Below are 22552 nucleotides of genomic sequence, written 5' to 3'. Positions count from 1 at the left end.
GCGACTCTCTCATTTTCATTACCTGTTAGAATGGAGATAAAGAGGTGGAGAGAGAGAGAGAGAGATTGCTTAGAGAGAGGAGTTGCCGAGAGAGAGAGAGAGAGAGAGAGAGAGAGAGAGATTGCTTAGAGAGAGGAGTTGCCGAGAGAGAGAGAGAGAGAGAGGAGAAGAGAGAGAGACAAGGCTGTGTGTTGGTTTGCCTGACGTTCGTGCTACACGCTTACCTAATGAATAATGCGGGAATCTCCCCATTACATATCTAAAAGAGGTTCTTTTTACAAATACTGGAAGATGGGTAATGTCACTTCTTTAACTAAATGTGTGGGTGGAAGTTCATGACATACCAATTGCTGCTTAAATTAGAAAACTGAACATTATCAAAACATTTTTAATATCTCTACGAAAGCATTTTAAAATCTGTGCTGAAAATACTTATCATATGTTCCCTAGATTACTATTTGGCTCTCACAAAGATCAGCTGTCTGTGAAACAATCCTTTCAAGTTTCCAGCGTTGTACAGAAATCCCCTGATTTTGGCCTTGGAATTTGTGGGTCATGACTTTAGTGCTGCTTTTTACCATGTTAATCCTAATGCTCTATTTTTCAAAAGCAGAAGGAAGTTGTAGGGCCATTTCCTGCAATTGTCACTAGATCGTATGCCAATAGATTGCAGAGTATGTTGGGCATCATCATAGTGACTATGGGAATGTAATCTCTGGTGTCCTTCAGGGTAGTGTTTTTGGTCAGCTATCAAAAAACAAGTTGGTTGCCTAAGCAGTTGATACTATATTATTGACAATAATCCCAGCTGAAATTAGTGCATGATTGTTGGTATGCTTTGAATACCAAGTACCCAGCCAAGTCTTATCACTAACAATGTTTTCATGAACAGTGCGCAATTGAATGGAAAGTTTGGCTGAAATTCACTTTTGAAGAATATTTCCGGTCTATTTAATCTCCATCTATACAAAAGTTGCCACACTGAGGTAGTTGATCAAGTATTTAGGCCTGTCTATCTTAGAGAAATATTTTAGTTTGTTATTATTCCAATTTCTGAACATTGTTACTTCTTCAGCAGACACCAATGTCTGACTACCTCATTGTGTAAGTTTATTAAACATTTTTATGACTCAGATCTTTCAAAACATGTGATCTATAATGCAGTGCTGCTGCACATGCTGTTAACTCTGTCAATTTTGCCTAGTCCATTGGGAGGTTTTATACCCAAACAGTTTCCAGGAAATTTTTCCATCTGTGACCAAATTTTAGAATTATTTACCAACCCTTGTAGCTCAAACGAGCTACAGTGCCAATACATTGTTATTTAGCAATCTTGCACTGTTTTCCCCATTGAATCTTTTCCAGCTGAAACCTGGCAGAAGCAAATCGATTAAATAACATTTAGTTTCTTTTGTATTTTCTTCTTTTGATGGGCTGATTACCACAATATCGGTTCTGATTTTTAGACGCAATGATGCTTAAGCTGATTATTTACGGGCTGCCAATTGTTTTCAAGTGTTGATTTTTAGTTATCATGCTTTTCATGATTTTGAAGTGACTATATGGCTGCTTTTCTGTCCTTCAGGTCGCTCTCACAAAATGTGATAAGAAAGCTGATGGTGCAAAAGGCCTTTTGCCTTTACAATATGGTGTGATTAAAAAAATAAAAGATAAGAAAGAAAATATGAAATGTCTTCCCAATCTAGAGAAGGTTTTTGTTTATACTTTATACTTTATATATATATATATATATATATATATATATATATATATATATATATATATATATATATGTATTTAGGTATGTATACATATAAGAGTTCCTCACACCCAGTGCTACTAAAATTAAGTTCGCTAAACAAGCTCTGGGTTGTGAGAAGGGCTGTCTAGACCAGGGGTTTTCAACCTTGGGTACGCATACCCCAGGTGGCACGCCAAGGGTCTGTCGTCAGGGGGTACGCGCTCCCCACGGGTTGTTAGGGTTATTGGCCTGGTCGCCCACTTGCTGACAGGCAAGACACCTCTTCTGTAGTTCAGATGGCAAGCTTATAAGAGTGGATTGCCTTTCCTCACTGCAAAATGAAGTAGACAGATACTTTCCTGATGTGTCTGAAGGAAACTTAAAGGTAATTAGAGACCATTTTCATTCAGATGTTACTTTTGTTAATGATGCTATTAAGGAAGAGTTTATTGAACTTACGAATCGCTCCAATGCTTGTGATCTACTTGAGAAAAAGTCTGTGTCAGGCTCTGATGTAAAATATCCAAATCATATCCACATGTCGCAGAGGAGCCTCTTCGTTCTCAGTTGCTTTCCCCATCTGGGTCAGTCAGTACTTCTGGAATATTGGAGATTAGTTTTTTTGTTTTTTTTACTACAACGTAAAACGTGATGAGGGAACTATATTATAGAAAACGGTGATGTTAGAAGCTATGATTTAACACTCGGCTGAAAATAAATTATGCTTTGATACTTGGCTTTGAACAGTATTAGCTGAAGTTTCTGTTTCTGGCTTCCTGCTGTCTTTCAGCTTTTTACTTACCTTCTCTCTTACTTTCTCTTCATAAGCTCTTATGTCTTTCAATTTCCTGTCTCTATCTCTAAGCTGTTAGTCTTACTTTCTTTACTTTCTCTTCATGGGACTTTTGTCTTTCAGTTTCTTGCTCTTTCTCTCTCTTTTGCACTGCACATGATAATTTTTTTTTTTTTTTTTTTTTTTTTTTTTGCACAAATCATTGAATTTCTGGTCTTCCAAAATATCTCCCAGGCAGGCAAATTTAACGATTTTTTCTTACTCGGGCGCCATAATGAAATATTGTAGGCTACTTAACTTTTAGGCCAACACAAAAAGAAGAAGAAAAAAAGAAAACCATCGCCACCAATTCCAACTCGGGCCACTTGCAACAGTTTCATGTTGCAAAATGTTTGAAAGGAGTTCCATGATAGTGGGCTGTGACTTGACGACGGTGCTATTAAAACAGTCAGTGATAAAATACGGGATTGGATTCACCATTTACACGCGATGATTTTCACTTTGTCCGGTCATCATTCGCAGATGTGGCTTGATGCTAAGTGACAGCAGGTCTTTTCTTAGAACGGCTTCTCGCTTCCAGGTAGCACTAAAATAAATTCTTCTAAACTGGAACACTTAATTCCTCTTTCTGCTTAAGAGGACTTGGAGGATATCAGAGGTCCTCTCTCTCTCTCTCTCTCTCTCTCTCCTCTCTCTCTCTCTCTCTCTCTCTCTTGGCCATGATATACAATCGTTCTCAGCTGAAGAGGTTCGTGGGATACACCTATATTATCACACGTTGGCGTTACAGGACACTGGTCAACTTAGGCAATTTGGAAATAAGCAGAATATGTAAAATCTCGGAGAAAACCGCAGTTAACGTGATTCAAAAATTTTAAAAATATCAATAACTTCTTAACAAACTAAAAACAAATTTCCAACTAAAATAATTCGGAAATACTGGAGAAAATTAAAGACTTATTCATGCCTCTAAACTGCAACATCAAAAAATAAATTATGCTTTGACATGACTCATAAGTATACTATACCTAACGAATTACGAAGAAAAGGTGTATATGATTTGCATTAGTCCTGAACAAGATTTTATATCTCTCCAGATTTAATAAAGATGACATTTTATTCATTGCATTCGTCATGGCGGAGTGCCACAAGGCACTTTTATCCCCTGTTAAGGGAGGTGCGCTTCTTATATATAATTTCCTTTGGATGCAAGTTACTCCAAGGCTACAGTGATTTTAATATTTATGATATAAAATATATATATATATATATATATATATATATATATATATATATATATAATATATATATATATATGTGTGTGTGTGTGTGTGTGTGTGTGTGTGTGTGTGTGTGTGTGTGTGTGTTTATGTGAATGTGTTTGTAAACTGCACCACAAACTACCTTGATCATATAACTTCTTGTAATATAAAATAATGAATAAAATGAATGAAAATGGTCTAGTATGAAGATAGCGCCTGAAGCTCTTTCAAGACTTCATTTGCTTCGATATGTCACAATTTCTGTTCCTTTTGTTGAGCGACCTAAGAATCGTGTGGCGTGACACATCTGGGCGAAGACACGAAGCGTCGGGGGCGCTCGCATTCCTTATTCGAGGAATTGAGCATAAAGAGCGCTGTCAGCGCCGTGCCTGGTTTTGCTGGCTTTGAAAGGATCCATATTGGCCGAGAGTTTTTCCGGGAAGATGCTGAACAACAAAGGATACCCAAGAAAATGTTGCTGTATTTTTCAGACGACATAAATCACCAACGGAAATTGATAGGATTTTTCTCTCTACCTATTTCACGAACGAATGTTCCCAGTACTGTTCTACGTAACAGGTCGCGTCACTTCGCAGAAATGGGAAACGGGTTGACGTAAAATCTCTTTTGGATACTTTTTTTTTATCCTTTCACCAGTTTCACGCGTGTTTACGTTTTCTATATCCTACACTATATCTTTGGGTTGTCAGTGCATTTCATTTAGCTGTCACTTGACATCTTGTCCTGTACCCTGCAAACGATGTGGCCTCCGAACTTCGATTTAGGATCTGTCAAAAAAGATAATTTTGGCATTTGAGTTATTCTGTGTCATGTCTCCTTTACCCACAGCTACGTTCAGCCTTCTTAAACATGATTTGTGTAAATGATTTTTGTAGCAATTAAAATTCTATTTATTGTCCTCTTCACTGTAACAGTTGGTTAGACCTGGAACTTGGGTAGGCTGTTTTAGGCTGCCATTGACTGAAATATTGCCATGTTTCCTGTGGCAAAAGGCATCTTGTACGATTCTCTACAGTACCTTAAACACTTTTCTCTCCAAGATTTTGATACTGAATGTGACGGTTTTCTTTTCGCAAATGATTCCATCATTGTCTTCTTTTCCAACTCTGGCCTGAGGGGTTTCTTCTAACAACGATTCCTCGTTATTTCAAACAGCCTTGAATCACCAAGAAGTTTTGAAGGAGGGAGGCGAGTTAACCCCTGGTGTCAATTTCAGCGCTTCGAAGAAATTTTTCCTCTAGGGAACATTTCTTCTACTTTCGAGTGAGAATGAAAACACCCGCACTTTTTTCACATATGAATCCTGAGTCTGGTTCGCAATTATCTTCACTATGGTAAAATAGATGCATGCAGTGAGAATCAGTTGCAAAAGTAAAAAAAAAAAAAAACCGGAATGAACGATTTGAACATGCTGAGACAAAGAGCAGTAGCTACCACTGTCCTATGATTAAAGTTCTTCGATATTTCACTACTATTTCAGCTTTCCTTATCACTCACAGGAGGTGTCTATGTGCAGTGTCGCTGTCGCACGAGTCATTTACGACCTTTAGGTGTGACTTAGCTGAGCTTTTTTTCTGCTAACTCCCATGTTCTATCTATACTGTTCGTTGTCGTCGTTATTAAAACACTCAACTTTCTTCGATCATTATGTGCAGTTGCATAGTCTTTTACCATAGAAATACGGTGATTTTACCCAATACTCTTGCCTTGTGGGTGACTCAAACATGAAGTATGCAAAAAACCCTTGCTATAATATCACGATGAATGTCGGAAATTTTTCTTCCTGCTGGGATGGTTCTGACCAAAGATGGTGTAGGACTATTGTAGCTTGGCCTGAAGGGCGCAACCAACTAACTTCTAAGCGAAGGTCCAGCAAGATCAGGGTGTTTTTCTTTCTTTCTTTTTTGCTTTTATTATAAAACTAAATTATTAAGATTTAACTAATACATGAACTGAAAGGCGGACTCTCGCCAGCTGACAACTTCCAAATGAAATCAACTCTGCAATAATGGACCACGAGGTCCCAGCAATGCGCACAAAAACAATGAGAAAAACTTTACCAAAAAACTCTTGAAAATCTCCTGATAGCGGTCTCAAAGAGTTACTATTTCATATGAGTTTTACATCTAAACCATCAGACTACCTCGGAGGGCAAAAATAGGGATTAGAGTTGAACACTTCACGGACTCTTGGCTGAGAGACAATTACGTAGCCTACCTCTGTTAGTGCACTGAGAGAAAGAGGCCGAATACCTATCTGCAAGCGTCGATATCACCTCACATTGGACTCAAATTTCTACATTGGAATATTTGGGACAATTTTTACTTATACATAAAAGTGAGAATTCGCCTGATACCATTTATACCACTACTTCAGATACCAGTGAATTTTCATACATAGTCACTCAAAGGAAAGGGAAACCACACCAGGCCTCCTGCCTTCTACTTCGGCTCGTTAATCCTGAAGTTGTGAAGTATTTGTCGGGGAAAAAGCGGCCAATCTTTTTGACGACAATGACCCTTCCAAAATTCCCTAATCATGTCCGAGTTCTCCCTAACTAATCTAGTTCTCTAAATTCTTCTGCCATTTCTGTAACTTTTTGTGTCAGTTAACTCCCAATCTTGTTTCTCCCAAATCATCTTTTGATGCGTCTTGGATCTTAGGGAGTTCCATGAGAGGAAATTTTGTATCACTCTCCACATCTTGATTTTGCAGCAGCTCAAGTTTCTGATTTTACAGGTTTAGGTTCTAGGCTACAAAGATGACTATCAAAAATCTCTTGGAGCTTTGTCTGACGCACTTCTGTTTTGGGTCGATTCAACCCAGTAACGTATATACCAAACGCTCATCCTTCCTGCCTTTTACTTAGAAAGAATGAATTTCCTTAGCATTTCTCCTTATTACAAATTAATATGACCTCATACATAAAGTCTTCAGTGTCCTTTTTCAAGTAAATGTTTCTTCTCCCTTTAGTTCTAGATATTCAGTCTGCACTCCTTTGAAAGAGAAAGGCTTTCCTTTCTTAGACAGTCTCTTCCTGAACTGCCTAATGCTGCAGAGCTTATTACTACTGTGGTCCATCTCACACCGAGACATCAACAGAATTTTCTGCACGTGATATTTTCATAACATTCTGCTCCTTGAAAAATCAATTTATCGATGCGTAGTGTTTAAAGAATAAGAGATGAGCTGAGTGAGGCGCTTCGTTTTTGTTTTAGTTTTGGTATAGTTCTTTGCAATTATAATATCTTCATCTTATCAAGAGGTTAAGTGCATTCCAAAGGAATGTGAATATACAGGCATAACCTAGTACATTATTGGAATGCCTTATTACTCATTTTTTTTATGGACTCGTCTTTTTGGCCGATTTACCAGAAAGAATTCCATAAGACAAGAACTGTAGGTCCTTTCAGCCCAGGAAGATAAACCCACTAAAAAGGGGGAGTCCATTGAAGGTCACAGCCTAATTGGTGTCTGTGCAGAGCCTCTTTAAGCTTGGCTTTTATATAAAATGGATGACTAGTTTTAAGAAACACAGGCTTGGATGGCTTATGCACAAACACATGCTTGAATTACACTGATAATCAGGAGCAGTAAAATTAAGGATTAGGAAAGAAGTTAGAGCAAAACAGATTCATGCCTTGATATCTAAAGGTATAATCTCGTCGACAATGTAAGGACTTTAGCTACAGAAGCAACAGTGCCCTCATTAAGATCAAGGATTAAGGCTGCTGTTAATCTTCTTTCCCAATAAGCTTGAGCTCGAAAAATAATAGAGCTGAATGTCTGCGGTGAAAACCAGCGAGGATTCAAAATATAGGCTTGGTTTGCCAGAAGACAATTCCACTGACTGCATAAAAACAATTTGATAACCAATTTCATAACTATTGATATTTCTTTATATAGTTATTTTTCTAATATTGAGATTATAATATATATATATATATATATATAATATATATATATATATATATATATATATATATATATAGTAAGTGTGAATGTACAGACTCATCATATTTAACTTCCCGTGGAGACAGAGTCTGAGCGACAGCTTAAGCATGCTGATGACTCTTTTTTGGGTGGCATGATGTACCGAAGAAGGTCAATGATCGTCCTGTAGTTAGTGCCGATGTTAGAGTTTCTTACCTAAGCATATCAGTGCCTTGAGGGCTTGTCCAAGGTGACTTTGAAACTAGTTGAAAGCAGTTTCTGGGTGTGGACGAAGAGTGTGAGTTCATCTGTACGTGTGCGCCTCTTTCGTTCTTAACGGAAGGTAACTAGGCAGAACAATGGAGACAGCTACGGGGAGAAAAGGCAAGATGCCGGGATAGCTCTGCGAAGTTATATTTGTTTCTGTGTGTGACGTTCCAAGCTGTAATGGGGAAGTTACTGTGATTTAGCCAAAGTTGTAGCTTACTTGTCTGTTTTGACATTTTGTAAAGATGTTCTGTTTCATTTAATCTTTTAACTTTGTCTTTACAATTGTGTGTGCTCACTAGTGTGTTCTCCTGTCTTTGTAACAGGCGGATCTAGTGAGGGGACTAAGTGTCCTAGTGAGGGGACTGTGTTTTGGAGAAGAGATGATTGGTGTTTGACTAATTACTGATTAAGACTATTAAAATACCGGGGGGGTGTCGGTGAGACTTGAACTATGAATTATCATTCTATCAATTATCCTGTAGGAACCTGAATTATTCAGTTAGTACTTTACTTTGAATAAACGTATATTTTTGTAGCTCCGACTCTGATTTGGTGACCTTAGATAATGGAGTGGAGGTTTCGAGAGAGAGAGAGAGAGAGAGAGAGAGAGAGAGAGAGAGAGAGAGAGAGAGAGAGAGGGACAAAGTGTTACCAGTTCGCCTTTTGCTCTGGCTAAACGCATACCAAATATGAAAATATCGGGGGCGACGCTCCTGTTGTTAATATATATATATATATATATTAATATATATATATATATATATATATATATATATATATATATGTGTGTGTGTGTGCTGTGTGTGTGTGGGTGTGTGTGTGTTGTGCCTATATATGGCTACTATAATTACTCATTACTTTTTATATAGTTATTTTTCTAATAAGATTATATATACATATCTATATAATATACATATATATATTATATATATATATTATATAATAAATATATATATATATATATATATAAAATCTTATTTAGTAGAATAACAATATAAAGTAATGTCAGTAGTTATCAAATTGTTTTCAATATACAATTATATATATATATATATATATATATATATATATATATATATATATATATATATATATATACTATATACACTTACCTGAGCTTTTTCTTCTAACTCCCATATTCCTAATATATATATTACATATTATATAAATAATATATATCCTATATATATTATTAATATAATCTATATATAATATATATATATCTGTAACATAAAGAGGGGGATTTGCTATGAGGTATTTTAAATAATATAATATGATATGATATGTATGAGACATCGTTGTATGTCACGTGCTTTGACATTCCTGAGAAATCGGAAATCATCGTTTCTAGCTTCCCATGGAGAAAGACAACATCTCAGCTTAGAAAATGCTGATAGGACTTTTTGGGTGGTGTGACATTAAAATACTTACCTAGGCAGGTCAACGCTCGTCTGTCATTATGGGCGTTTGTCAAAGGTGCCTTTGAAACTGGATATAAGTGGTTTCTGGGCGTGAACAATGGGTGTGAGTTTGTGTGTACGTGTGAGCCTCTTTCCTACATATTAAGGAAATGTAGACTTATCATGAAGAGACTGTTACGGGGAGAGAAGGCAGAGCCGGGATGGCTCTGCCAACGTTTTTTTCTGTTTAGTGAAAGTGAAATTGTGCTGGAATGGGTGGGTGTTATGTCTGTTTAGACAAAGTGTGGCTGGATTGTATTTGAATATCTATTTCAGAGACAACCTGTTTATGTGATCTTTTGATTATGTTCTTGGGCTTACCAGGGGTTCTCCTGTCTCCTAGCAGGCGTTTATGGTAAAGGGAACTATTTTCTGGAGAAGTGTGGGGATTATTCATTGGAGAAATGGTGCACTGACTAATTACTGTCTTGACTGTGCTTGTCTGTTATGGCTAAACTAATGTTTGTGTTAGGTTAATTACCGGGGGTTATCCGAGTTATTTGACCTTTGAGTTAACATTCCATTTAATCATTCTGTTAAGATCTGAGTTATTCAGTTAATACTTTGCTTTTTAATAAATGCATATTTTTGTAATTCATGACTCTGATTTGATGACCTAATGAAATGGAGAGAGAGAGAGAGAGAGAGAGAGAGAGAAAGTATTGCCAACTACCAGCCGCCTGCTGTTCTGGCCTTTTGCTACCAAAATAAATAGAGATAATTGTCGTCTCCGTTATTTAGATATAATAGGATTGGTTTAGTATTCTGTGGTGCATAAAAAGACTATCAAGTTTTTGTTTTTTATCTTCAAGGATCTCAACTGTTCTTATATTTTAGTTTATTTCTATGCACATGCGTACATATATACATACATACCTATACATATATATATATAATTATATATATTATATATTATATATATATATATATATATATATAGATAGATAGATAGATAGATAGATAGATAGATAGATAGATAGATATTTATATGTATATATATACATAGAGAGAGAGAGAGAGAGAGAGAGAGTATTGCGTTTCATTGCAAGAAGAGACATGATCGTAGAATCTCTTTTCATTTTGATTGTCTCAAGCGTCTTAGCTAGCCTTACCTTTCGCTTGAATTAGTGATTTTTTACAGTTCTTCGCTTTGGTGAGCTCAGTTTTTGAAACAGGTTTGGATTCACCGTCAATGTTAAGCAAAACAAAACGCCTCGAGAACCACTTCATATTTCGTATCTGCTGTGACGTCAGTGCGGCAATCAATTTCGAGCTCAAAAGCTTAGTGCGAAAGATGACTTGTCTACAGCTGTCCTTTGGGGATGAATTAAGTAGTCAGTAGTAAATACATCATTTATTAACATTCAGTGAATGCTTACAAGTATATAAATATTTGAGAACTCTGTAAGCATATTTGTCAGTATCTGTAACTACGTGTGAAATTTTTCGTACACAATAATGAATTATGTATATTTATGAGCGCCTAGTCATTATCTACAATAACCTTTGATTTTAAAATACACAAGTGTTTTCCTTTTTGAAGCAAATGATCAACAACACAGCTTGAATAGGTAGGCTTTAATTTTGTCCAGCCAACAAAGGCATACCAAAAATAGAAATTATACAAAGTGGCTAAACATTTGGGATATCCGTTTGAGCTCTGTATATTCATATATACAGCTAATGAACACTTTCCTTTAGTATTCGTACAGACATACAAGTCAAAATAACTGGATTGTTGTGAGACCAGATTATAACATGAAATCTATTAGTTAATCCTTCTTGTAAATTCTGTTTTCCTCAAGACTGGCTGTAACTTATAAGCTTTATTTCAGGTAATTTGCAATGTGAGACTAGTGTATGTCTCATGACTATTTTTACTCGTCTTTTTTGCCAAACTCCTGATGTTCGGACAGCTGTCTTCCTTGCGTTACCAAGTGTCTCTGACCTAAGAAGACTTTTTATTCTATTCAAAGTTTTGTTAAACGGGTCATGGCACCTCAAAACTGAAAGTTGGACTAATGTAGCGAAGTGGAAGCCACCCCAGGGTAGATTTACGAGGTGAAGGATTAAAAGAATTCAATCAGAATATCTCTATCACTAAGAACTGGAACTGGACAAAGAAAGTGCCATTGGTAATTCCCTAAGGTTTCTAATTTTTATGTTGTAGAGTCAGGAACCTCAATTAAATCTAGTAAACCTTCCCAACCTATCTATTTTCTTCTATTTATTTACCTAATTATTTTTACTGATTGATTTATTTTAGTTTTGCCGTTAGATAAACCTCAGGTTCAGAGTAATCTTCATATTGCGTTGCCATCCTTTCTATGGACTCTTGGCAACCGTAGGTATCATTCTGGGAGGAATGACATATTTCCGGTCTATATCGTCCAGTTCTTGTTTTATTTCCTAGGTTTAACATCATGAGTCCCTTCTTTCCCATAGTCATCCAAGAACCTTCACCGCTGATTGCTGTGCTCTCGCAACGGCGGTAGTGGTGGAGGCTTCCCATAGTACTACCCTGTGTCTCTCCATATCTACTTCTGTCTGCCGTCTTCTGGGTCGCTGCAGCAAGCTGCCATCTGCATGTCGGCAATGAGGTCATTGGCGATGACAACGCTAGAGGAGTATAGAGGTGCCCCGGGCACAGGTCTACTTAGACATTTTGATGGGGCTGAAGTTGCTACCCTAGGCTTACTCCTCAATTCCTTCACCCTGCCGTCATGCAGGATCACCGACAGAGTCACATCCTGTTGGTGGGTGAGGCCTCCGCCCAGGCGAGCCACTGCCCGGTAGACGGCAGATTCTGGAAAGAGAGACGATCAGTTAATCAGGGGCCATTGTCAATCGAATGCACAAACTATATATTCTAGACATGAGATCAGATCGTGCGAGTTGTTAAATACGAATTGAAACAAACCCTCCTCGAGCACGTTACTTTTTTAGTATGATCATTTTGACGAGAATAGATTGGAGAATATAGAGTTTAAGGCCAAGCGCTTGTACCTATAAGGTCATTCAGCGTTGAAACGGAAATTGACAGTGAAAAGGTTTTCAAGGCGTAACAGGAGGAAAACTTCACAGATGCACATGAATCAATTGTTAGGAGATGGTTGATGAGGAATGAGACCTAGTAGATAGAAAACAGAGAATGTTTAGATAAAAATGTACGCCTGCATTGACCAAAATATTCCATAAGCCGATGAATGCATTTCATGATTAACTGAACGGAGCTTAAATATCAGTGTCGAAATACAATCAGAAGCTTTGATGATGAAGAAACGTATTTTTTGATACGGAAGGGGATCTGGTAACAAGACTCCCTGCCATAATATTTCTTAAGAAACATCTTGGTCTTTCGAAAAAACGCCCTATCTAAAAAGGACATTTCTACGTTAAACTGGCGCAATGCTCAATGGTCGTTCTCAGTCAGAGAAATCGGAAAAACCCATTTATGATTTCAGTTGTGTATCATTATGGTTTCCAATACTATTAAAAAAATTATTTTGGTCTTCCATATTTTTTTAAGGGAAAATCTGATTTTTAACAGATGGCGGCTTTCGGTTATTGATGGCTTCCATGTAACTCAGTGGCTGCGTTTTTTCGTACAGCAATCATGAAAAGGAAGGATTAATCTTCTATTGCACGAAAGTTTCTCTGGGTTCCTTTCTCTCAAGTTGACCTCGCCTCTGCAATCTTTTGGCGCCAGACGAGCTAATGGGCGCTTGCAGAACCTCGGTGCTGACCATAGCGTCATCGCTCGTGCATCGTCCTGCCATCAGTCAATACATGGAATCACGCAGACCGAGTTCAGACAGCGTCTGTCGAAGAAGCAAAGCATCTGGCAATAGGTCGTCGATCGCCGTCCAGTCAAATGACGCTACAAGTCTCACAGCTGCCAAACGAGGTTGCAATCAATAAGCAACTGTCAACAAAATAATTGCAAATTCAGTTTAATGAATAGTACCAAGAGTGCTTTAATGAGATACAATTATGGTTACTCAAACTCGTTCTTTTAAATGGATTTACAATGGTTTAAAAAAAAAACTGCTTATATTACTTTTCACGGAAACTGTCACAAGTCATATCTCCGTCATTTATTTATAGTGTAAATCAGAGATGTTTCACACATTTACTGTAAAAAAAAAAAAAAGGGGGGGGAGTAGTATTTTCGTTTTCTTCAACCGACTGTATATTCACAAATTCAGAATGTTTATTAGAATGTAGCTGCAAAGGTCACCATCATTTCCAGGCAAGAGGAAATTTTGAAGCTGCAGCAATACTTATTATCCTGTCCCACAGTAGCTACTCTGGACTGCCGGGAATGGCGACACGTCCCTTTAACTACGTTTCCCTTGTACTACCTGTATTTAGGTATTCTCCACGGCACATCAATATGGTACTTATGACAATGTCTAACTGCATGCAATTGGCTATATACAAGCACATCGATGAAGATTGTGAAATGTTTGCATGTCCAAATAAGTAACAAATCTTTAGTCCTTTTGCAGGAGATGCCTGGAAGCATCCGTGAAAAGCGCTGGAACTCTAGTTTCTTTTAATGGAAGGGCGATATTCTTATGCAGCATAATGCCTTTGCTTGCATATCTTTTCTTTTCCTTTGCTCTCTGAACTTCTAATTCGGATATAGAAGCATCTATTTCTAACTATTTTAGTATGTATTTCTGTATGACTTGAACTTACAAATAATTTCATTTCACTCTTTGAAGCTGCGAACTGGAAGCTCAGTTTGGTGGGTTTCCAATCCCTGTATTCTTTGTCGGGGCAGAGCTTGCAGCCATTATTCCTCCAAGGGGCAGAGGCTTGACATCACTTGAGAGATGTCCAATGACATCCTCCCTTCATGTGGGGAGCGTGGTCAAGGCCTCCTCAGTCTCTTTGTCATAAAGACTTCTACTGAAAATCGAAGAATCGGTCATCCAGTATGATTGTTGCCCATTATTCCTCCAAGCTCCTCCCATTACTCCCCTATTACTCCTCCAAGGGTTGTTGCCCGCTCTTACGGATACTCCCTCTCTAGTTATTCCTTTATTAAACTGTTGTCTACAAATAGCGTATCTTTTTCATAAAAGAGCATACCTCGACCACTGGCAGCTCCGAGCAATACGCAGATCCCACAAATCTTATTTTGAGGGAAGAAAATAACTTCCATTCATCTTTGTTGACATTATTATTAAGTTTGATTATCATATCTGTGGTGTGACATGATTAGATTTTTTTGTCGCATGTTGAGACAATTATGGAAGAGATCATTTCAGTGGTGACAAATCATCAAGCCTTATTGACGTCCCTTCTCGACGTTGTTTGCCGATGACTTTTTACATTCATTGCTGCTGGGGAGGTTAAATAAAGGAAACGCAAAAAAATCCACTCACACTATAAACCTGACCCTGCGGAGAACATAACCTCCTTCATGAATAAACGTATGAATAACACCGTGAGTTCAGGTTTCATAAGCAGAGGCCTAACGCCAAGAAATGCGAAGGAACTTCTTATCTGGAATAACCACCAATAATGAAGTAAACAAAATACTTGAAAAACCAAGAATGATCAGTGCCCCGAGTCATTTCCCGTGAAATCGTTGATATTAATTGCATAGGAGTATGAATGGAGAGACGAATGATGATCAATACGAAATAATCAAACAGCGTTACTTTATGTACAATTTTCAGTTTTATCAAAGAGAGAACTGAAGATAGCAAGAAGCATTGCTGAGAGTGAGAGAGGCGCGGCGTCAGGAAGGCGTTAAGATTCAGGTTGCATGAGAATGCAGCGAGAGAACAGGTAAGAGGGCGAGAGTGTGCTCCATATAAAAGCCTTCAGCGTAGGTATTGAAGCACCTTGTACTTTGGAAGTTTTCTGCACATGAATTTCATTCTTGATTCAGCACTTGAAAGAGGAATATGGAAACTACTTTGATATTTCACCAGATTATTTCCCTTACAAGGTTAATAAGGAAACATTTTATAAATTATATTTACAGTATATCTATGTATATATTCTATATTATATATATATGTATATATATAATATATATATATCAAAAAAACAAAACATATTTAAATATACATATCCATGATTAATATATATATATAGTAAATTATATTATATATTTATATATATATATATAAAGGTTTTTTGCCACGAAGGAAAAAATGAAAAAGCGAGATAGCCAAGTACTTTCGGTCCTGTTCGACCCTTTACTGGTAAAGGGTCCGAACAGGACCGAAAGTACTTAGCTATCTCGCTTTTTCATTTTTTTCCTTCGTGGCAAAAAAAAACTTTATTTATACATAGCATCATCAGTTTTAATATACTTCGTGATCAAGTTATTCATATATATATACATATATATATATATATATATATATATATATATATATATATATGTAATATATATATATATATATACATACATATACATATATATATATATATATATACATGTATAAATATACATTCATATATTATAGATAGATAGATAGATAGATAGACAGATAGCTCTAAGCATTACATGAACTATTTTTATTAAGGGATCATTTTGCCATTACTTTAGCTTGAATTCCTTCTCTGCATCACATCAGGAAATTAATGAACATCTTTTTTATATTCACTTCATTACATTCATACTTCCTTAATGTGTTTTTCTTCCATTTTTCTCTTTCTTTTCGTAGTATAGCTGAGCCATGGATCCAAAAACGTCATTTCAGTGAAACAGACAATGAAGATGCAATCGTTTACGTACTATTAATTGCTGGTCATGCCTAAGCCCATCACAGTGCTCACCCTCCAGAAATACCTAGAGGAGATGAGTAACCACTTGGTGCCATTACGAGCTGAAGTACTGCCATCCACGTTCACTTTGCAAGTGGTAAACACCATCTCATAACAGCCCATTGGCCCTTTCGGAAGACACACGACCTGCATTTATGGCCAGATAGGTCTATGAGAACCCAATAGCCTGTTATCATTAGTTCAAGCCATCTAGAGCACTGGGACATGTTTACTATGGAACTGCATTCATTCGATAAATTCTGTAGTCAGTGAATTTGTTGAATGTTCGTCTGTATTAATGGCTAGTCTGTGCACGGTGAACATCAGACAATATGCTACAGGACTTTGCTGCAAATCATTTTGGTTCTGGATATGCTGCAACTTCATATTAATATTGATCAAATTACTTTTGTCAGTGCCTATCAAGTTCCAACTGCCAGTCTCATTGAAGGTATTGAATTCTCATGTGCTGTTCATGAGTCTTCAGGGTGGTTACAGGAAACCGCAGATTCCTTTCAAATTTTCTTCATTTGTGTAGAACCTTCATCAGTTCTTTAATTTGATTGTATCATTCTTTTCTCATACTTCATTGCACATCATTTCTCTTTATTTTACTTACAATTTACAATTTTGATTTTTATCCATGCTAGTCATCCCTATCCTTATTGTAGGTTAAAAATAGGATAATCTTTGGACCTTGTTGCCTTAGTGAGAGGGAAACCGTTTCCTTAGTGAACACATGACTAGGGTTTCACTAAAATGGCGCGAAGACACTTTAGTGACGGTTCTTGACGTCAGCTACACATTTCAATGGAGTTAGAGGAAAAATAGCAAATAATGAGTCTCAACTCTGAGGCTACTTAGCGTTACATGTTACGAGTGGAAGATAACTGAATGTCGTGAAATGTTCCATGAGGCCAACCCGAATGAGAGAATGAAAGAACTATCCTGAAGGAAAGTGGAAAAGGAGGAAGTAAGACAGGTCAAGGAATGAATGTATACTTGAGTGTACGCTGCTTCGTGAATTATTTGAAGGTTGTTTCGAGGGAACTATTTCTTTTTAGTCAGAATACTGCCTGCATAAGATTCCCATGATACCTGTTGATAGCTAGAGTTCACTGCCGCTTTCATTATTGCTCCTCCCACTCCTTGAACTCCGTCACCACTGCACTGCAAACACTAGAAAATAGCGGTGCCCTTCTTCCTGCCCAAATTAAGGTGAACACCACTTGAACTGCTTTGAACATGCACACACACAATATATATATACTATAATATATTATATATATCTATGATATATATATATATATATATATATATATATATATATATATATATATAATACATACATGATGAAAGGAGAAATGCAATGTTGGAAGTGAAGATGCAAGATATTAAATAAATAATAATTACTGAGAGGAATCAGACACTTTCAAGAAGAAATTGCAACTTGCGTTCAGATATGCGAATGAGAGTCGATGATTTGATGAGGAAGACATTGCATTTAGAGTAAGGATGTATTATGTCTCCACGGCCAATTAATATTGTTAATGGCATAATGAAAGAATTAGAGAAGGTAAACTGATGATCTCCATACTGGATGTTTTAACAATAATTCAAAATGTCTGGTTCTTTATAGAGATGAAATTCGTGTCTTGTGCCCATTGCCGTTTCCAGGTGAAATCCATCTTTTGAGGTCTAAGAACAGACATACATACAAACTTCAAAACAAGGACCGAAAATTGCCTTTATCATGATTCTTCTCCTTGTTTTCATAATACACTTTGAATAACAGCAATCCCTGCGCCAGGCTATAAAGGCTTCTTCGAGGAAAGAAAAGTCCACACCGGAAATTTGGACTATACCTACCGTCCATATATTATGTTCAATATAATTCCCTCACTTTCGAAGACTTTGCTTTTACTGTCGACTAGATTAAATGTTATGTCAATAACCACATGCTACAAGAAACATGTCATGTGTCCTTGTGATGAACCTATTGGAAAGCCTGCTGACAAAGAAGAATTAAACATCTCCTCCCCCTCCCCCATAAATAAGTAACCTGACTTATTCACCCTCCCCCACATCTCTCTCTCTCTGTCAGTGATAAATGTTGTGCAAAGTGGGGATACTATATTTTCGTCCTTCCCAAAGAGGAGGGAATATCGATAAATTGATCTATTCTTGGCTTAGAAGAATGCCAATTTTGAACTGAGACTGAGAGACCCAAATCAAGACAGGCTCGAAGACTTATAAATCATTATAATGAATGTGACCTCAGATTTCTTAATAATTAATTTTTCTTTATTTAAATAACCTTCAAATATAGTTAATCATTTCACCCGTTTTGCTTCGATATATTTTACTACCTTCCTTTAAACAAAATCATCTGTCATCGTGACAAAGTCTCTCTTTTTATATCTTGCTTCATCTCGCTTTTCTGACTGACTACCGTACACTCACAGTAAGCTTATAATTATATATGTGTACATTTAGGTCAAAAGAACAAAGTAGAACTATATATACATACACACGAGCGGATATATATATATATATATAATATATATATATATATATATATATATATATGTATATATATATGCAAGAGCCTGAAGGAAATAACAAGAGCATAAGCACCTAGCGCTTTTGTGTTTACTATATTATATACACAAAAACTTTAGGTACTTATCATTTCATAATAATCTATCTGGCCCTAACAGTAACTGTAGTCCCGTCATCCTTGCGACGGTAAAAACAATACATACATACACACTACATATATGACTGGTGAAAATGTTCTGTTACAACGGAATTAAATCTAATAAAAGGAGTCCATAAAAACGTCAAAATATAGATTGAATGTACTATATTGCAGAAGAAGAGAGAGACAGCAGCCTCTGCAATACAGTACTTTCTTTCAATATTTTGGCATTTTTATGCTTTTATCTTTTATATATATTAATATAGATATATATATATATATATATATATATATATATATATATATATATTCGGTGATAGAAACTGGCAACAACTGTTAGAGAGCTGAGAAAGAAGAAAAGACGGACGTTGCCGCCACTGTGAGCCTCCAAAAACCGATTGAGCGCCATTTCTTCCTCTTCCTCCTTTGTGTGAGAACGCAAGACTTTCTCGCTCGGCTGTTCTTTTCATGTGCGGATGGCTTTGCTGTTTTGCGTTTGCGCGTGTACGTGAAGCGAATGAGTAAGATAAGCATAGAAAAGCGAATGATTGTAATACATAATTATGTTGCATTTATGAAAAAACCTTTCCAGCTAAGCCACAGTTTTGTAAGGTGTACGTGATTAAAGCAGTCCTTGCTGCAGATCAGTTAATATCATAAAACTGCGATGAAAACCTAAACAGTATAAATGATCAACTCTGTGAAATTGCAGATTCCGTTGCAAAAAATCATCTTTCTCTTCCCTCCCTAATCACATACACACAATATATATATATATATATATATATATATATATATATATATATATATATATATGTGTGTGTGTGTGTGTGTGTGCGTGTGTTATCATATCACCGTGGTCCATATATACGCATTAAGCTACTAATGTCCTTTATATCTAATTCGCTCTACCTCGGAATTAATGTATTTCCATATATGTTAACTGAAGGGGAATTTTTAGGTGATGATAATTTCGTCGGCTCACGGGCGCGAACCTCGGAACTAAGAAATCCGGACGCACAGTGAAGCGCTCTGACCACACAGCTATGTGAAATTATTCTCGACTAAAAATTCCCCTTCGGTTAACATATATGAAAATGTATTAATTCCGAGTAGAGCGAATTAGATATTAAAGGACATTTGTAGCTTAATACGTATGTATATATATGTATGTGTATATATATATATATATATATGCGTGTGTGTGTATATATATATATAATATATATATATATATATATATATATATATATATAATATATATATGATAGCTATATATATATAATATAATATATATGTGTGTGTGTGTTGTGTTGTGTGTCATATATATGCAAAATATAATATATATATAAATATATATATATATATATATATATATATATAATATATATATATAAATATATATATATGTATATATATTATATATATTATATATATATATATATATATATATATATATCCATATTTCTCTATTCTGATGGGAAAATTTGTTTTGGTAAGAGGAAATCTGGACTTTACACATCTGACTAGAAACTTTTCCTTTTTATTCGGAAATCACGTTTCTGCATGGGACATAGCCGGGTATTTATCTTGGCAGTTATTCCTCTGTTATTTTTGGCAAGTCGATATGTTCGTGATTTCGGGTGCTGGTGCAACTTTTTTTTATAGCCGTGTAATTAATGCAAACTTATTTCTTGCACAGTTTTAATCGGATATAAAAAATCTTAAGACTTAATTCTATTTGGATGATTTCTTGAGCTGGTTTCCTCTTGAAAGCCAGGGAATGTTTCTCAGAGAGAGAGAGAGAGAGAGAGAGAGAGAGAGAGAGAGAGAGAGAGAGCTGAGCCTCCCTCACACACAACGCGCCCTTCACTTCCGGCCCCACTAAAACTTAGAAAAATGACGAGAAACGTCAGCGCTTCGCCAACGGCCGTGACCCACCTTGAATGCCTTGTACAAGGAGACCTGTTGGCAGCTGAACCGCGGTGGACGGGTCATCGTCGCCACCTATTCTTCTCCAGTAGGGAGGTCTTTCTGGGTGACCTGTGACGGGAGAAGGGATCAGCACCGTGCCTCCTGCCCTGACCGTCAAACACCTCGGTAGCGCAACCACACGGAATGTCGGTCGAAACAACTTCAGGTGAATTGACCGCAACGCCACGAGTTTGCCCAGGTAGAGCAGGTTGCAGGTGTACAGGCCTTCCAAGGTCTCGTCGAAGTTCCTGAAGACCAGGTAAGCATTGGGCCTAAAGAAATCTTGCTGGACGGAAAACATCCTTTCCTTTTTCACGTCTACTTTGGAAAACGGCAGGAGGGGCTTGCCCTGGGGGTCTGTCCATAGGACCGCCAGGGGTGACGGCCTCCCGGGAAGTCTCAAATTGCTGTAACAATAAACGAACCCGTCTTTGTTTTCTCTTATGAGGGATTCCGTGCCGTTGACGATATATAGCATTGGCGATGACCTGAACGACCTCTGTTGCTGGACCGATTTGCTGGCGGTGACTTCTGCAATGACGCTCAAAACAACGAAAGAAACACTACTGGTGATCAGGATGGTCTTCATGGGATTTTTCGTTAAGGCCATCGTGGACGACGTTAAATAAATTCCTCTGATTCTGGACAACACCGAAGCGAACTATGAAGTCACAGACTGGAACCAGATCCACTTTTCAAGGAATCTTCCTCGATGAAACACAGACGACGAGACAACCAACGTCACACATCACTTTGACAAAGTCTCCATAGACAAGGAAGGGGCCTCGGAGTTAGAAAGACCTGCATCGGTGTCGCTTTGCCGATGAAATTCGCGGCAGTAGAAGCATTCACGCAATCTTCACCGAAAGGCTGACGAAAAACGCAAAGCAGTGCACAAGCGAGGGAGAAAAGTTCTTGTCCGTCCGTCCGTCCACAACGCAAGAGAGAAAAACCACGTGGTCGCTCTCGTTTCCACCGAGCAGTAAGTATTATCCGCGAGGGAGGGAGGAGGACTCGCTACGGCTGGACTTACTGTGTCTGGTGTCGCGCGGCTGGAGTTTCACACACCTATATACTACACATGGCGCCTCCCACTCGCGCGCTCCTACGCACACCTCCGTTCCCACCTGACCCCCTCGAACTTTTCACGTTCCATTCCGCCCCGTTCGTTCTGTCGTTCATTCCTGGCGGTTACGGCGACCATTCACTCTTGCCATCAATTGCCATGACGGCAATAGAGATCGACTGCTATACCGCCATATTGCGAATAGTTTATGTAGTTGATTTTCGTTGAAGTTATATAGATTGACGTTCACAATAATAGTATTCCAGTAATATTTTTTCTTAATTGTCCTATATCATTTCGCTTCACCAACAATTTAAAAGCTACTAATTACTAGTTACGTATATTACAAGTAAACTAAGCGGTTTCTAATATTCTAAAATATATGAGTTCTTCATCTATAACATAACTGTTGGACAGGTAGGCTCTCTCTCTCTCTCTCTCTCTCTCTCTCTCTCTCTCGCGCGCTCTCTCTCTCTCTCTCGTCTTTGCACATTTAAAATCAATAGATAGATATAACTGAAAACACTCTCCTTTAA

General features: G+C 37.3%; 1 protein-coding gene across 1 annotated transcript; it reads right to left on the bottom strand.

Annotated features, from left to right (window-relative positions):
• Positions 1-10853: 10853 nt before the first annotated feature.
• Positions 10854-22152, bottom strand: LOC135218493 (uncharacterized). Its single transcript, XM_064254840.1, has 2 exons — positions 20918-22152; positions 10854-12286 (listed from the first exon to the last, which is right to left on the bottom strand). The coding sequence occupies exons 1-2, from the start codon at positions 21558-21560 to the stop codon at positions 12018-12020; spliced, it is 912 nt and encodes a 303-aa protein (XP_064110910.1). The 5' UTR covers positions 21561-22152; the 3' UTR covers positions 10854-12017.
• Positions 22153-22552: the final 400 nt, after the last annotated feature.

The sequence above is a fragment of the Macrobrachium nipponense genome, chromosome 9, assembly GCF_015104395.2.
Source record: "Macrobrachium nipponense isolate FS-2020 chromosome 9, ASM1510439v2, whole genome shotgun sequence".
NCBI lineage: Eukaryota > Metazoa > Arthropoda > Malacostraca > Decapoda > Palaemonidae > Macrobrachium > Macrobrachium nipponense.
This window is presented reverse-complemented; position numbering and strand designations above follow the sequence as displayed.

Coding starts and splice junctions, on each gene's coding strand:
- LOC135218493 (XM_064254840.1), bottom strand. CDS start 21,560: ATGGCCTTAACGAAAAATCCCATGAAGACCATCCTGATCACCAGTAGT. Junction 12,287..20,917: donor CCTTGTACAAGGCATTCAAG/GTGGGTCACGGC, acceptor CTCTCTTTCCAG/AATCTGCCGTCTACCGGGCA.